At 36.4% G+C, this 15,663-nt stretch overlaps 6 protein-coding genes across 6 annotated transcripts; 3 read left to right on the top strand and 3 right to left on the bottom strand. All coding sequences in view use genetic code 12, as the record gives it.

Moving 5' to 3' along the window:
- Positions 1-57: 57 nt before the first annotated feature.
- On the top strand, positions 58-2,460 carry DIA2 (DNA-binding SCF ubiquitin ligase subunit DIA2; the record flags this gene model as incomplete). Its single annotated transcript, XM_064998780.1, has 1 exon — positions 58-2,460. One exon carries the CDS (start codon positions 58-60, stop codon positions 2,458-2,460), a length of 2,403 nt encoding a protein of 800 aa, XP_064854852.1.
- Positions 2,461-3,033: 573 nt separating this feature from the next.
- On the bottom strand, positions 3,034-3,990 carry YPR1 (trifunctional aldehyde reductase/carbonyl reductase (NADPH)/glucose 1-dehydrogenase (NADP(+)) YPR1; the record flags this gene model as incomplete). The annotated part of the gene is made up of 1 exon (XM_064998779.1): positions 3,034-3,990. One exon carries the CDS (start codon positions 3,988-3,990, stop codon positions 3,034-3,036), a length of 957 nt encoding a protein of 318 aa, XP_064854851.1.
- Positions 3,991-4,666: 676 nt separating this feature from the next.
- URB2 (ribosome biogenesis protein URB2) lies at positions 4,667-8,638 on the bottom strand (the record flags this gene model as incomplete). Its single annotated transcript, XM_064998778.1, has 1 exon — positions 4,667-8,638. The coding sequence occupies one exon, from the start codon at positions 8,636-8,638 to the stop codon at positions 4,667-4,669; it is 3,972 nt and encodes a 1,323-aa protein (XP_064854850.1).
- Positions 8,639-9,101: 463 nt separating this feature from the next.
- Positions 9,102-11,597, top strand: CDC48 (AAA family ATPase CDC48; the record flags this gene model as incomplete). Its single annotated transcript, XM_064998777.1, has 1 exon — positions 9,102-11,597. One exon carries the CDS (start codon positions 9,102-9,104, stop codon positions 11,595-11,597), a length of 2,496 nt encoding a protein of 831 aa, XP_064854849.1.
- Positions 11,598-12,342: 745 nt separating this feature from the next.
- Positions 12,343-13,113, bottom strand: ATP17 (F1F0 ATP synthase subunit f; the record flags this gene model as incomplete). Its single annotated transcript, XM_064998776.1, has 2 exons — positions 12,343-12,582; positions 13,051-13,113. The coding sequence occupies 2 exons, from the start codon at positions 13,111-13,113 to the stop codon at positions 12,343-12,345; spliced, it is 303 nt and encodes a 100-aa protein (XP_064854848.1).
- A 1,423-nt stretch (positions 13,114-14,536) lies between these two features.
- DASC09_051760 (uncharacterized protein) lies at positions 14,537-15,404 on the top strand (the record flags this gene model as incomplete). The annotated part of the gene is made up of 2 exons (XM_064998775.1): positions 14,537-14,593; positions 15,015-15,404. 2 exons carry the CDS (start codon positions 14,537-14,539, stop codon positions 15,402-15,404), a joined length of 447 nt encoding a protein of 148 aa, XP_064854847.1.
- Between the last annotated feature and the right edge of the window lie 259 nt (positions 15,405-15,663).

Here is a 15,663-nt window from a genome sequence, read left to right as displayed (position 1 = left end):
CTTCTCACTAAAATTAGCATTTCACCAGCAATACCCACTCCTTTACCTGGGTAGGCAATGCAGGCTTTAGAAAAGAATATCTCTGAAACCTTAGATTTCATCAAGAAGAAGAATTATACTGAAGCGATCCACAGATTAACATCAATTATCAATGCCCTCAATCAGTGCCTGGATTCTGAAGTTATTGAAGCACGCGTCGCGCAAGGCTTGACAGAAACTCCCAGTTATGGTTCTTTATTCCATCCCAAGTTGGTATCGTTACACGATTATCGTCATAGATGTTATCTCAAAAACCAACAAGCTTCCAAGGCGTATGAGGATGCCAAGGTAATGATCAGATTACAGCCTTTTGGGGTCAAGGGTTATCTCAGATGCGGAGCCATTCTAGAACTGAAGAAGCATTATCAAAAGGCATATCAAATATATTCCAAAGGCATCAAAACTATATATGAAGCACAAGAAACCCAAAATATCAATATCTCTGAGAATCTAATGGCCCAAATAATGAATCAAAAAATGATGATTGAAAAGAAATTGAAACTTATGGAGAAAAATGATCCATTGCGAATAAGCACTGACAAAAAAAGAAAGAACAATGACTCTAATGAAATAAACCCCAAGATCAAACAACAACAAACTATCGGATTTAAACCTAAACACCCCATTATCTGTGATCTTGTATCATCATCGACAAAAAATAAAGGGCTGTCCACCGACCCAATATCACATCTTCCAATAGAATTAATTATTTTGATTTTTCGAAATCTTCCTACTGCAGAAATTATCAATTGCTATCTCTTGGTTTCGAAACTATGGAAAAGAACTTTGTCTTCAATCTCTGACTTTTACCAAATATTCAAGTTTACTCGTACTCTAATTCCCAGAGATTTTACCTGCTTCATGTCGTTTCTTAAACGTTCAAAAAGGCTGTGCTATATGAAAAGAATTCAAGAACTACAGATATTCAAAATTATGAGTGCCAACGAAAGCTACGTGATACGAAAGATTCTTGCCAATGGATTTGATCTTATAATTCGCTCCCTTCACCTAAACATATTGGAACTTGATTTGTATCAATTTATGGAAATACTAGGCAATCACAAGTCAAAGACTACCCAGTTAATAAGCGATCTCAAACTTACAATCTCAACAACACCATACTATGAGGAAAGTATTTTGAAAACATTACCCCAGCTACGAAGCTTGCAATTTATGATGATAAATGGTCATAACAATGCTTCAGATAACTCTATCGAGTTGAAGAAATTTTATCAACAACCAGTATCAGAATTTTACAATCAGACACAGGAAATATGCTTTTATCCAAAACTTAAAACTTTACATTTGATCAGTAATCCACATCAATCATATCCAAGATTCAAGATTCCAATGGATAATTTTTTCAAGCTTAATAAGGCTGCCAACTTGGAGAACCTCATGGTGGTGGGGCTTGAATTCAAAAATATCATCAAACAAGCGGAAAAACTAAGATCTGATGAAACTATTATGATGAGAAGAAGAATAATTGAGTCTAGAGATGAAGATCCAAATATTGATACTTTGATTCCCCATTCCTGTGTCTTTCGTGGCCTTTTCCAGTTTCCAAAATTAAAATATTTGTTTTTGGAAGGGAACAAACACTTGAATTTTAACCATTTCTTGCTTCATAGGAATGTTGTTAGTAACCTCACTTCTAATAGTTTGGAGACTCTTGTTTTTAGAGAAGAACCAATTGAAAGAGCACCATTCTCACTAGTGACCCCAGAAATGCTATCGTATCATGATTTTTCGAAAGTGAAAGAATTGGATCTTTATACCAACAAATTTGATTTCCACCAATTGATGAAGATTCTTGTACCAATGGGTACTAACTTGGTGAAGCTAAATATTGGAAATGCAAAGCATCTTCGGTTCCCCAATAATGCAGTGCAAGTTCATCGGGAGTCTGAGTCTCCTAATTTTTTCAATTTTGATGACTTCTTGAGAACTGTGCCTAATATCCAGGAACTTTATTTAAATGACTGTGCCACAATCAATGATTTCAGTTTGAAGTCACTAAGACAAGCTATTTTTAAAGCTATTGGTGAGGATTTGACGGTTTGGCAGGACTTGAAAATTCTTGATTTGAGTTTTACTCACTTAACCGGACTTGGGCTTGTGGATTTTTTCGGTTACAAATTTAAGGAAAAGCATGCAGCTAGCACATCCTCTATCACTAGTAAGGTTCAACGTCGCTCAAAAAATTATGTTGCACAACCATCTGAACGCCAACCGACTTCCGCGGCTGATGATAATCTGTTGCCATTCACGTTGCTAAAGTTGTCTATCAATGGCATTGAAGGCATTAGTGGTGTTACGATTTCCTCTTTAGTAAAGAACGGGTTTGTTGGGACAATCGATTACGACGAGATGATGGATAAGTGGCGAAAGTTTGGAAAAAACTCGTTCCTTATTGGATAGCTTAGTATTCTTTTCATTTAACTATAATATATTTCATCTGATACAAATGTTCAAGAAATAATACAGAAAATACACGGGAAATTTGATTAAGAATGTAGTTTGCCTAATTTATTAGAGTAGCTTACTCTTTCAAAAACGAAGAGAGTGAGCTTTTCCTTTGATTGCAGAATTTTACTGAAGATAACAGATATATAACAGAATTAATTAAGGATTGGAAGCTTGGAAAACAATAGGTTAAGAAATGCCGAAGAAGTCAAGGAAATGGTAGGCTGGAGTAAGCAAGCATAGGATAGAAAAGAAAAGAAATATAGAAGGAATTTGCAGGGTAAGATTGAAAGAAATTAGTGATTTGTGAATGCTACTACGAGTATCAGGAAACTGATATTATTTCGCAAGGCATCTATAAATGATTACAGCTATAAACAATATCGCGTATATTGTTTATTAAATAGCATTCAGAAAGAGTAAAAACAAGAAAGAACAATATATATTTCTAATATATCTGACTAGAATAAGAACAAAGAACCCCATAAATTCAGTATAAATTCAGTTTAAATTCAGTATGATTTATAATCAATATTCTTCCCAGAAACCTTCAGGTAACCATTTAGAAGTAGCAACTCTAGCAGGGCCACCATTCCTACTTGCATATTCTGTCAAAGCTTCCATATCTTCCTTTGGCAAATCTATAGTCTTCAAATTACTAACAATTCTGGCTTCTTTCACCGATTTTGGCAAAACCACGATACCTCTAGATACAATCCAACTAAAAATGACATTGGCAGCGGGGATATCATTCTTTTTTGCAATTTCACTGATGAACTCGTTCTTTAAAACTGGTGTGTTTTGGGATCCTAATGGTGAATAAGCTTCAAGAATAACCCCATACTTGTTAGCCACTTCCAATAGTTCAATTTCAGGTAACAATGGATGCAATTGCACTTGATTACAGGCTGGGATTAATTTGCCCTTAGAGCAAAGAGCTTCCAATCTACCAGCAGTAAAATTGGACACACCAACCGCTTTCGTCAAACCAGATTCCGGTAATTTCGACATAAGTTCCCAAGTTTTGAAGAAATCCCAATCTTTACGGAAATATTCCGCTCTATTCGGATCATCTAAAGGTGGCTGCCAAATCAAGTTGCCATTAGCATCCTCTCTCTTATGTATTGGAATTGGCCAATGCATCAAGTATAAATCAATGTAGTCAAGCCCCAATCTTTCAATAGATCCTTCAAGAGCAGGCAAAGGATCAGTTTGGTCAAAACACCACAACTTGGTGGTGACGAACAATTCCTCTCTTTTTACAAGTCCAGAGTTAATGGCTTCCTTGATCCCCTCGCCAATTTGCTTTTCATTGCGGTAGATGTAAGCAGTGTCAATATGGCGATAGCCTGCCTTGATGGCAGCAACCACAGCACCCTTGGCTTCTTTTTCATCAGTTGAGTTCCAGGTGCCTAAGCCAACGGCAGGGATGGTGGCCCCGGTGTTTAGTTTAAAAGTTGTGGTACAGTTCTTGAGGAGAGCCATTATTGGGAGCTGCCCGAATATGTTGTTAGAAATAGCGAGAAAGCCGCCAAAATCTCCCCCTAATGGGACTTTATCTATCAGGATTTAATTTAGGTGGTAAGCTTTCGGACCGGAACGGGACCCGGCACGGAATTTAACAAACGCCTACGTTTTAGCCTATACATATATACATATGAGAAAACAAATAGTCTACAATAGTTCCCCTTAAAAAACTCTCTGACTTTGACTTTCGGCCCCCAGCTCATTAGAAATACTGGTATTATATAATTTCTCACAAAATCTCCTCACTTGCACAATAGTAATGCAATGACAGGGAAAATATAGCCAGTATGCTTACAATGTGGCTCTTGTAATGGTTTAGTTGGGTAACATAGTAGTTAAAGTATATTAAAGAAGAATAAAAACTAAAAGGAATAGATGAAGTAAGCTTTTTATAGGTGAGAAAAGAAAGTAAGACTTACCTAAAAGGGAACTCAAAGGGAAATAAAAAGGTAGTCGGAGATAAGGAGGTTGTCGGAGATAAGGAAAGGAGTTAAATAAAGAAGAGAGAAGAAAAGATAAGAACAATAAAAAGAAAGAAAGAGAAAGAAAAGTAAGAAAGTGTCTAGATCATTACAGCTCTTGATAAAAACAGTAATTCTATTCAGTAGTGATTATACAAAATTATATGGTACAATCACTCTTTCCATTTTCCGAATTTGTTGTAATCTTCGTAAACAGTCTTGAAATAACTTCTGCCACTGACATCCAAATTGGCGTTCACAAAACTTAACTCACTAGCGGAAATGGTATCAAGGATCAAGAAGATCCCTTGGTTAACCACAAGGTCTCTAACTTGATTGCTAAAACCTAAAGACAAAGAGTACTTGACAAACTGCAATATCATGTTGGCCAAATGAGGTCTCATATCCTTCTTGATCAAGTTAACATTAGAAGTGAGCAATTCCTTATTACTGGAACTATTATTGTTACTACCACCACCACGAGTTATACTCTTGGCTGCTTGATCATTTGGCTGCACTAAATTACCCAAAGCACGACTGTACAAATGGGCACATTCAATCTTGTCCTGTAAACTACCACCCATTGAATCTTTCGCAAGGTAACCAAGGAGAGAATTATATATCGACACGATGATATGGTATCTCCCACGAAGTCTGAAACGGTATAACAAAAGAATTCTCCCCAAAATTTTTGTTATCTTCTGATAAACCAATACGCTGGAACTCTGTAACATCATTTGAATGATCTTGAATAAGATTGTAAGGGAGAGCTCAAATGAGTATTGAGAGAGCAAGAAGTTCGCATCACCCATAGAATAATTCATGATGATGGCCATAGAAGAAAGGATGTTCTCATCAAATTTGCAAGAATTATCAAGCATTTCCATGAATGAAGTTAAAGTGTCAGAGAGTAATTTTGTTTTATCCAATTTATCAAATTCACTAGACCGGGATTTCAATGACTTAAGGAAAATAGCTAATAATCCCATAATTGCAACTTTATTATTATTGGTGTTATTCAATAGTTGTAGGGCGTAGGTATATAGCATCACAAAATCTACTTCTTCAATGTCATTCAAGACTTTAAGAACACTTAGTGATGCAACGTCGTCATTTAAATCACCTAATATCTTACCAGCATCAGCATCTCCATCATCAATATTGTCTTGAGATATAATCAAGTATAAATTAATGTAGTATGCCACAAACTTGAAATCCATAGCTTTGGAAACTTTTGGAAGAATTGAAAATAATCCGGTTTTTAATTTTTGTAGATTATAGTCCTTCAAAATTGATAGATCAATATTACTAATTGACAAAGCTGTATCGTTCGGCACTTCCAAATTAAATAATCCTCTGCATACAACTTCTAAAATCTCGGAATCAACAATTGTACCCTTCTTGACGGACTTTTTGCTGGATGCCTTTTTTGTTGAGTTTTCGGATTTCCAGGATAACGAACATTCTTTCAAATAACCAATGCAAAATAACACATATTCCTGTTGCAAGGCTTTAAATTTCTCTTCAAAAGAATAATAGTTTGTGATATCATTCAAAATAACATTTTGCACAAATACCCATTTACCAGCCTCAGTTGATTTCAAACATTTGTCCGTCCATGAAACCAAGGAATTCAAATAGATGACTGACGCAGTATCATTATACTGTTTAAGATGATTTTCTACCACATGCTTCACGATTTCAGCATTCGCAACTTCAGAGCCAGATGCAAATAATTTTTCTAAAAATTTGACATCAGTTTCAATCTTCGATCTGTGCGTTGGAGAGCTGAGGAGATGACAAATTGCCAACTTTCCAGCATTGGTAGTATCAAAATCAAGCGAGTCTTCAAAAATGAGATTCAGTAGGATGTCAAGCAAATCAACTTTTTCTATTCTGTTATAGCACTCTATCGGAATTCTTTGAATTGCCTTGAGAAGATTTTGATTTAATACCGATTTGGCCTTCAGAATCCTGGTACTTATTGATTTGATTAATCCGTGGTTAACGGATGGAACTTCAAACAATAATTGATTGTCTAAGACATTCCAAAAGGAAATTTCATCTTCAATGTATTTCTCAATGAAAATATCTACAAGCTTTTCGATAGCTTCTTGATTTTCTACTAATGCCAAGACATTGAAAAATCTTTGGAAAATTATCAAGATAATTTCGGTCTTATCATTCTTTTTAGCGTCCTTTATAATTTTTTCAATTACCTCAGACAAGTTGAATTTTCCAACTGCAACCAGATTTGGAAAACATTCAATGTATCTTAACGCCACCATGACAGAGCTGACATTTTTCACTTTTAAAGCTTTGTTGATAAATTTTGGCTCCAAATCTTGACTCAAGTTTTCGAGTTCATCTCCACTAAAAATTGTTAATAATTGAAAAACAACTTTATAATACCATTCACTGTTGCTTAGAAATTTGAACGATGATACTAATTCTTTCAAGAAACCCAAGAGGATCGCATTATGGTTTTGATTATTAATGAATTTTTCGTAAGCTGGGCCAGATAAGTATCGCAATAATATCCACAATAACACAAAATACGAGTCTCTGGAATAATCACTGGTACTCTTGTTAATAGCTGCCTCAAAAGTGGAATGAAGCACCTTATCGAGTTGGGTTAAAGACAAGATTCTTACTCTGGAAAATAGTTGACCCTGGAAAAGCTTAAAATCCCCCATTTGAAACTTGCAAACCACAGCCATTTTGCGAAATAATTCGAGCATTTGAATAAATGAATAAGAATTGCTAGTGTAAAACTTGAACCACGGAAGGAATATAGATGATTCAAGTAATTGTGAACCCTGGAAATGAAGAATAATAACAAGCGTGCCATATTTTTCGATGCAATCCTTCAAAGACATAGCGTAATCTGTTTCCATAACCATCAACTTGGAGAGTAATTGAAAATTAACAGTTTTCAATTTTTTTCTATCTATCGAGTCAACAATCGCTGATAAACCTTCATCAGTTTTTTCAGAAATCACCAGGAAATCTACCTTTTCCAATTCTAAGACTTTGCCAATCTCTGCCTTATATAAAGATTCCAAAAATTCGGAGTTCAAACTCACAGATTTGGTTTTTGGTGTTTCCAAAATATTGATTTCCACGAGTTGATGAATTGACACCGCCAATTTATCATTAGAGATAATAGTATTAATGATCTTGCCATTTGTATCGCTAACAATAGCAGTATTAACAGAAAAATTATGATAAATAAGAGCTTCCGTTAAATTTCTGAGAAGCAAAGTATAAATGGTTTTGATGTTTTCATCAGAATAGAGTTTCTCGATGAATAAATTGAAATGATTAACAAGGGTGGAAAGCTGGAATTGATCCATATTTGTGATTTCAAATGAAATGGAATTTTCCCAGAACATGTTTATTAAACGAGTCACGAAATCTGAAAGTTCTGAGTTTGCTACCAAAGAAGCAAGATTATTTAGAAGATCATTGGCAATGTAGTGTTCCACGAGAAACTGGGAGTTATCTTTATAAAACTTGACAAATTCCTTAATTGGGTGGCTCTTCACAGATAGGACATTTCTATCAGCAAATTTCACATTGACAGATCCATTATTTACTAAATAATTAAACAAATTCTCAAATATTTTGAATTGTGGATACGGTATTGGTGATATTTGACTTATGAACTTGTTGAATCCTCTCAAATACATTCCGAGAACATTGTTAGTTTTCGAAGTCACCAAATAATTTTTTTGTAGTAATAAATCAATAAACTCCAAGAAAGAGGTAGTGACACGAGATTCAGCACAGCCCATACAAAGATCTAGAAGTTCCAAGTATTTGATAGACTTGAGAGATTGAATCACTTCAAATGAGCAGTCTTGAGAACTTCGGTCAAGAATTGTACTCAAAACTTCCCAAGTCTGCCACTCTTTATAGAAGGAGACTTGCTTCTTTCTGTTTGCTTTAGTCAGTATCAGATTTGTATCATTATTGAGCTTTTGTTCTAACAATTGACTAATAAACAATTCTTTCTTTGGTAAGACACAATGATCATCTTTGAGAAGGATCTTAATGAGTTCGAATATTTTTTCCAAATCCGATGATGTCCGAAGAAACTTCGTAATAGACTGTGTTGATTGTAAATCGGGAAGTGAAGACATTCTTATTTATTATTCAGATCGAGGGTGATATCGATGCCTTTTCATTAATTAGCGATGTCAGAAAGATTAAAAAAAGAACTAAAAAAAATTTCAGGGAAAAAAAAAAAGTTTATACGCACTACGATGACTTGTTAAGTGATCCAATTGTAATATATATATCACGTGATATATCATGTGATAAATTGTTCCTAGAGGGCTCTTTGGGTGGGAGTACTCTGAAGGTTTTTTTTTGCCACCACTTTTCACAACCAAGCCGCCACTTACTCATTTTCTTCTTCCTTCAGCAACGAATACTAGAATTAGAAAGATTATAATTGCAAATAAGATCTTCCCTATTTTCTGACTAATTTTATTTTCGATTGATCTTTTTTATTCTTTTTTTCTCTTTCTTGGTGTTTGAATTCTCGTGGTTATTGAGACTGCTTATTTGCTTTTTGTTATCAGAATCAATATTTAAATTATTATGGCTAAAGACGAAGAAAAGCCTTTGCTCGATGCCTCTGGCGCTGAACCAAAGGGAGATGATTCTACCGCTACCGCCATTCTTCGTCGCAAGAAGAAGGAAAATCAATTGATTGTCGATGATGCTGTTAACGATGATAACTCTGTTATTACCATTTCTTCCAACACTATGGAAAGATTGAACTTGTTCCGTGGTGATACCGTCCTTGTAAAGGGTAAAAAGAGAAAAGATACTGTTCTTATTGTTTTGTCTGATGACGACATGGAAGATGGTGTGGCTCGTGTTAACCGTGTTGTCAGAAATAACTTGAGAATCAGATTGGGGGACATTGTTTCAGTATTGCCATGTCCTGATATCAAGTATGCCACTAGAATTTCGGTATTGCCAATTGCTGACACCGTCGAAGGGTTAACTGGCTCTTTATTTGATGTCTTTTTGAAACCATATTTCGTGGAAGCTTATAGACCAGTCCGTAAAAATGATCATTTTATTGTTCGCGGTTCTATGCGTCAAGTGGAATTCAAAGTGGTGGAAGTCGAACCAAGTGACTATGCCATCGTTGCGCAAGATACAATCATTCACTGTGAAGGTGAACCAATCAACCGTGAAGATGAGGAAAATAATATCAGCGAGGTTGGTTACGATGATATTGGTGGTTGTAGAAAACAAATGGCCCAAATTAGAGAATTGGTTGAATTGCCATTGAGACACCCTCAACTATTTAAGGCCATCGGTATTAAACCACCAAAGGGTATCCTTATGTATGGTCCTCCAGGTACCGGTAAAACCTTGATGGCCCGTGCAGTCGCCAACGAAACTGGTGCATTTTTCTTTTTGATTAACGGTCCAGAAATCATGTCTAAAATGGCTGGTGAATCAGAATCTAATCTTAGAAGTGCGTTCGAAGAAGCGGAAAAGAATGCTCCATCTATTATCTTTATTGATGAAATTGATTCCATTGCTCCAAAGAGAGACAAGACCAATGGTGAAGTTGAGCGCCGTGTAGTTTCCCAATTGTTGACTTTGATGGACGGTATGAAGGCCAGATCAAATATTGTTGTCATTGCTGCCACTAATAGACCAAATTCCATCGACCCAGCTCTTAGAAGATTCGGTAGATTTGATAGAGAAGTTGATATTGGTATTCCTGATGCTACTGGCCGTTTGGAAGTTTTGAGAATTCACACCAAGAACATGAAATTGGCTGATGATGTCGATTTGGAAACCATTGCTGCTGAAACCCATGGTTACGTTGGTGCTGATATCGCCTCTTTGTGTTCTGAGGCCGCCATGCAACAAATCAGAGAAAAGATGGATCTTATTGACTTGGATGAAGAAACTATTGATGCCGAAGTTTTGGATTCTTTGGGTGTTACCATGGACAACTTTAGATTTGCTCTTGGTAACTCTAACCCATCTGCCTTGAGAGAAACCGTCGTTGAATCTGTTAATGTTACTTGGGATGACATTGGTGGTTTGGATAAGATTAAAGAAGAATTGAAGGAAACTGTCGAATATCCTGTGTTGCACCCAGATCAATATACCAAGTTTGGTCTTTCGCCATCCAAGGGGGTTCTTTTCTTCGGGCCTCCAGGTACTGGTAAGACCTTGTTGGCTAAGGCGGTTGCCACCGAAGTGTCTGCTAACTTCATTTCCGTTAAAGGTCCAGAGTTGTTATCCATGTGGTTTGGTGAATCTGAATCTAACATTAGAGATATTTTTGACAAGGCTCGTGCTGCTGCACCAACTGTGGTGTTTTTGGATGAGTTGGACTCCATTGCTAAGGCTCGTGGTGGTTCGGTTGGTGATGCTGGTGGTGCCACCGATCGTGTTGTCAATCAATTATTAACAGAAATGGATGGTATGAATGCCAAAAAGAATGTTTTTGTCATTGGGGCCACCAACAGACCAGATCAAATTGACCCAGCTTTGTTGCGTCCAGGTAGATTGGATCAATTGATTTATGTGCCATTGCCAGACGAACAAGCCAGATTATCGATTTTGAAAGCCCAATTGCGTAATACTCCTTTGGAACCAGGCTTGAAATTGGAAAAGATTGCCAAGATCACCCATGGCTTCTCTGGTGCTGATTTGAGTTATATTGTTCAAAGATCTGCGAAATTTGCCATTAAGGATTCGATTGAAGCCAACATTGAACGTTCCAAGGCCAAGGCCAAGGCTGAGGCAGAAGCTGAAGATGATGTGAAGATGGAAGGTGCTGCCACTGAAGAAGAAGAAGAAGAAGATCCAGTTCCATACATTACACATGCCCATTTCGAAGAAGCTATGAAGACTGCGAAGAGATCTGTTAGTGACGCTGAATTGAGACGTTATGAAGCTTATGCTCAACAATTGCAAGCTAGTAGAGGTCAATTCAGCAACTTTAGTATGGATGAAGGACAGGCTCTTGGAGCATCTGGTGCTGCAACAGGGTCTGCTAGTGGTGCTGCTGCTCATGCTGCTGCTGAGGAAGATGACGATGATCTTTATAGTTGAGTTTTCTGTGTGTTAACTTTATTATTTCATGACCTCTCTTAATTTTGACCTAATTTCATTTCATCTTGTTGGTGGTGTGTTTCGATCTTTTGTATCTGGATATATTTCTGATTTTTTTTTGTCATATTCAACTTTTTTTTATATATATTATGAAATGGCCTTCTAATTTGCGAGAAAATAGAAAAAAAAAAGGAATTTTTTGTAATCTTTATAAGCTAATGAACTTATTAAGGTATTAAAGCGTCAACTAAGCGAATTTTCTGAAACGCTATATTTGACAATAACTCTATTTCAATGACTAGAAGTCATTCTCCAATTGATAGCACTTTAAATAATAGTTCATTAATATCGCTGATTCATCCTACAACATATTTTCAAATATCTCTTTTCATTAAAGATTCTTTGTTTACTACATCTATTACAAACCACTCTTTTCTTATTAGTAATATGTAATCAGTCCTGAATATATTCATTTGTAGTAATTTTCATGTTATTTAATCAAAGTACAAATAAATCATATGCCACCAAAAACAGGCAATTCTTCCAAAAAAAAATAACAAAAATAAAAAATAATAAGTGACCTTTGGATTTTCCATGAGAAACATAATGATTAACAATATTTAATTTTTCGGTTTATTTTTTTTTTTTTTTCAAATTGCTGCTTATGAATTTAGTTTTCGTTAAGTTGAAGAATGGAAGTTGGTTGGTTTTGTTGTTATGTTTTCTTTTTTGCTGGTCATATAGTTTAGTGGTGACCACCGGCAGCGTGGTGGAAGTAGTATTCCAAAGAGTAACCACCAATCAAGATGGTCAAGGCCAAGTGGAAGATTGGCTTACCACTGGCGTTGTCACCGTCAAAATACTTAGCTCTGTAACGGCCAATGACACCACGAGGTTGAATTTCAGCAGCCTTACCTTGTGGAAGAGCCTTGTAGAAAGCAACGACGTTGTTCATACGCTTGGCGTTTGGGTTGGCGCCCAAGTTCTAAAAAGGAATTGTTAGTGAGTTGTTGGAGAGTTAGAAAGCATAGCGATTCAAGTTTATATTGGACAGGAGAAGAAAATGACTTGAACTTCGGACATTACTGATTCTATTGCACCAGTTTGGAATTCATTTGATTTTTGATACGATAGTATTTTTGCAGTTCATAAGCCAGCTCAGCATGTTTTCATCTCATTATAGATCATCAAATATAAATCTTGGATGGAAAATGGTTCAATTTCAACCCGAGAAGTACGTGATTTCCAATCATTTTTAAAAAAAAAAAAAAAAGTATACCAAATATTACTATTCGCTTCTATTTTTAATTCCAAGAAGTTTTCCAAATATTCCAGATCCCAAATCATTATATCTATGGATTAAAACAAGATTCTTTTAAAATTACAATCGACACCCCAGCCGATACTTTTTCATTCCATTTCCCTCCCAAATTGCACCCATTATTTAACATACCTTAACTGAGGCGATCTTTGGTGGGATCAAAGTGGACAATTGACGTCTAGCAACAAAAGACATGGCTGATTAATGATATATGGTGCTATTATTCGCTATACAAGTAGCTATTAACACCAGAAGAAAAAAATACCCAGTCGAGTTGCCAGTTTTTTTTTTCTTGCACTGAGATTTTCGGCCAATCAGGACGCTACCAATGTGTCACGTGTTATATATTAGTTTTGATGTTGCGGATAGTAATTTTTGTGTGTTTTTGTGAAAAGCTATCCCGTGGCGGTGGAGGGGGGAACTGGATTGCACCACCGTGGTATTGCGATACTTTGGTCTTGATAATTTTACTCAACCACTTCTTCGATAATGAATTTGCCTTATATAATTTCTTGTCTTTTCGCCTTTATGATATTAAACATGTTCCATTTTCGCGTATTTTTGGCGGGCTACTTTTTGTGTATTGACGGCAATATTTTCTAACAAAATGGTTTTGTGCAATTAGAGTGACTTTGGTTATAATTAGATAAGATTATTTATAATAATAATAAAATAGGCTTGCTGACAATTGAAGAAACAACAACCACTACAATTTTTTAGCGTACAGTGTCCACATTTTGGCGCTGCAGCGGTGCAAAATAGGGGCAAGGTGGCGCACCACTAAATTTGTCATTGGAATGGGTTAACGTGAGCTTACTGTAGTCGCAGTTGGGGGCTGCATGTCAACTTTGGAGAGATCTCGGTCGGCTAATATCCTTCTGATCCTTCGCTCGATCCCTCCGTTGAAGCCTATTTTGTTAGGGATTCTATCACTATGTACTCTAAACTGGCACGGCAACGCCACGTGAATCCATTGCCGTATCGGAGTTCCGGACCTCCTATCCGGTAAGACCATCATGACGCCGCCTAGCGTACTGCCTAAGTTTTGACAAAATTCGTATACTCGATTGCACTACAGCCTTTCAGAAGGCGAAAAAGAAACTTTTAGAAAACTTCCTACAAACAGAGTTCAAAATATAAGGTTTATTGTTAACCGTTTGGATTTATCCAGAGATTAATAATATTATCATCAACCTTCGTGTCTTACACATACAGTACATATTCAAACAACAGACAGTAATAAACTCTTAGTTATAACCCATCAACATGATTCCTATCTTCTTTCTCGCTCGGCGGTATATCCATTTCGTATAATATTGCCAGAGTAAATGTGATATTCTATACGATATCGCACAAATCTTTTCTCCGTTTGGAAGGATGATAAACGAGGATTCCTGTCTTATAACCAATTGTCTGTATACATCAAGCATCATCCCCCACAAAAGCAATACTTTTAGAAAAAATTCTCAATTTTCAACTATACAAATATGGATGTCGGGTGTTACTCCTATTCCGGATGTCAGCATGAGCGTATATATTTATCCCGTTATAAACATAGAGACAAATAACTTAGTCGAGAGTGCAGCCACCACCCTGATTTTTAGAACTAGCCTGACCGATGGTGTTAATTGCAATAACTCTAATATCACCATTGAATCAAGTATTGAATTGGCTGGTAGTGTTACTCTTAGTGTCTCTATTTACCCAAGCATTGAGCTGTTTATAATGTTATTTCCACTACGGATGTTTCCAACAGATTAACTGATGACGTGAAAGCCAATCCCACCTTGTGATCAAGTACCAAGCTGTTTGGTAGCAGTGTTTCTGGTATTAAAACCGACCCAATTGAGTTTAACGATAGTGTCATCGCTACTGTTGATTCTACTCTGAGCTTAACCATTGGTGTTGCCTCTTATACGTCTACTTTAAGTTTGAGCTCATTTGCCAATTCCAGTATCAACAACACATAGAATCCAGTTAAGTATCATTATTGGCTTAAGTATCAACTCAAACTCTGCAGTCACAGTTTCCTATGATTCTCTTTAGCATGCCAGTAATAAATCTTCATTTGGAACCCAATTTTCTACTAGTGTCAGCTTGTGGACTCTAATTTAACGGTTTCTGTTTCTATTACTTCAAGTACTGAATTATATGCTTCTAACATTGCAAACAATCCAGCCTCTGGAATTGGCACTCCGGCTCCTTTTATGGTCGCTTCAAGTTCTTCTTCTTCAATTGTTGCTAATACTTCTTTTGCAAAATCTATTAGAGGCACCGAATCTGGTTATGTATTGGACGCCCCAGATATTTCTTCCTTTTCTTATTTATCTGCCACTTCTTCTGCGCAAACTACTGTCCTTGATTTTCCTTCTTCAGAAAGGGATCCTTCCTTTCCATTCAATTCTACCGCTCTATCTAAAAATGCCAGCGATCTTTATTCTAGTACACCTTCTATCAATGTTAGTGGCAGTGTGACTGTTTCTTGAAATTCTGAAATTTTTGCCGAAGCAAATTCAAGTCTCCTTTTTGCAACCATCTCAAACGGAAGTTTACGTTTACACTGCAATATCGACTGGATCTTCTATTGTCTCTTCGACCTTCCAAGATTCCTCTACTAATGGTAGTTCCAACATTGTCCAAGCTTCAGTACCAAAAAGAAAATACCAGCAGATATCTGCTGGTATTTTCGGGACTAATGCAGCAGGGCCTGCATTTAGTAGTCCCCAACTTCAAGCGAATGGATCT

Source organism: Saccharomycopsis crataegensis, assembly GCF_037102585.1.
Source record: "Saccharomycopsis crataegensis DNA, jcf7180000000085, whole genome shotgun sequence".
NCBI classification, from domain to species: domain Eukaryota; kingdom Fungi; phylum Ascomycota; class Saccharomycetes; order Ascoideales; family Saccharomycopsidaceae; genus Saccharomycopsis; species Saccharomycopsis crataegensis.
This window is presented reverse-complemented; position numbering and strand designations above follow the sequence as displayed.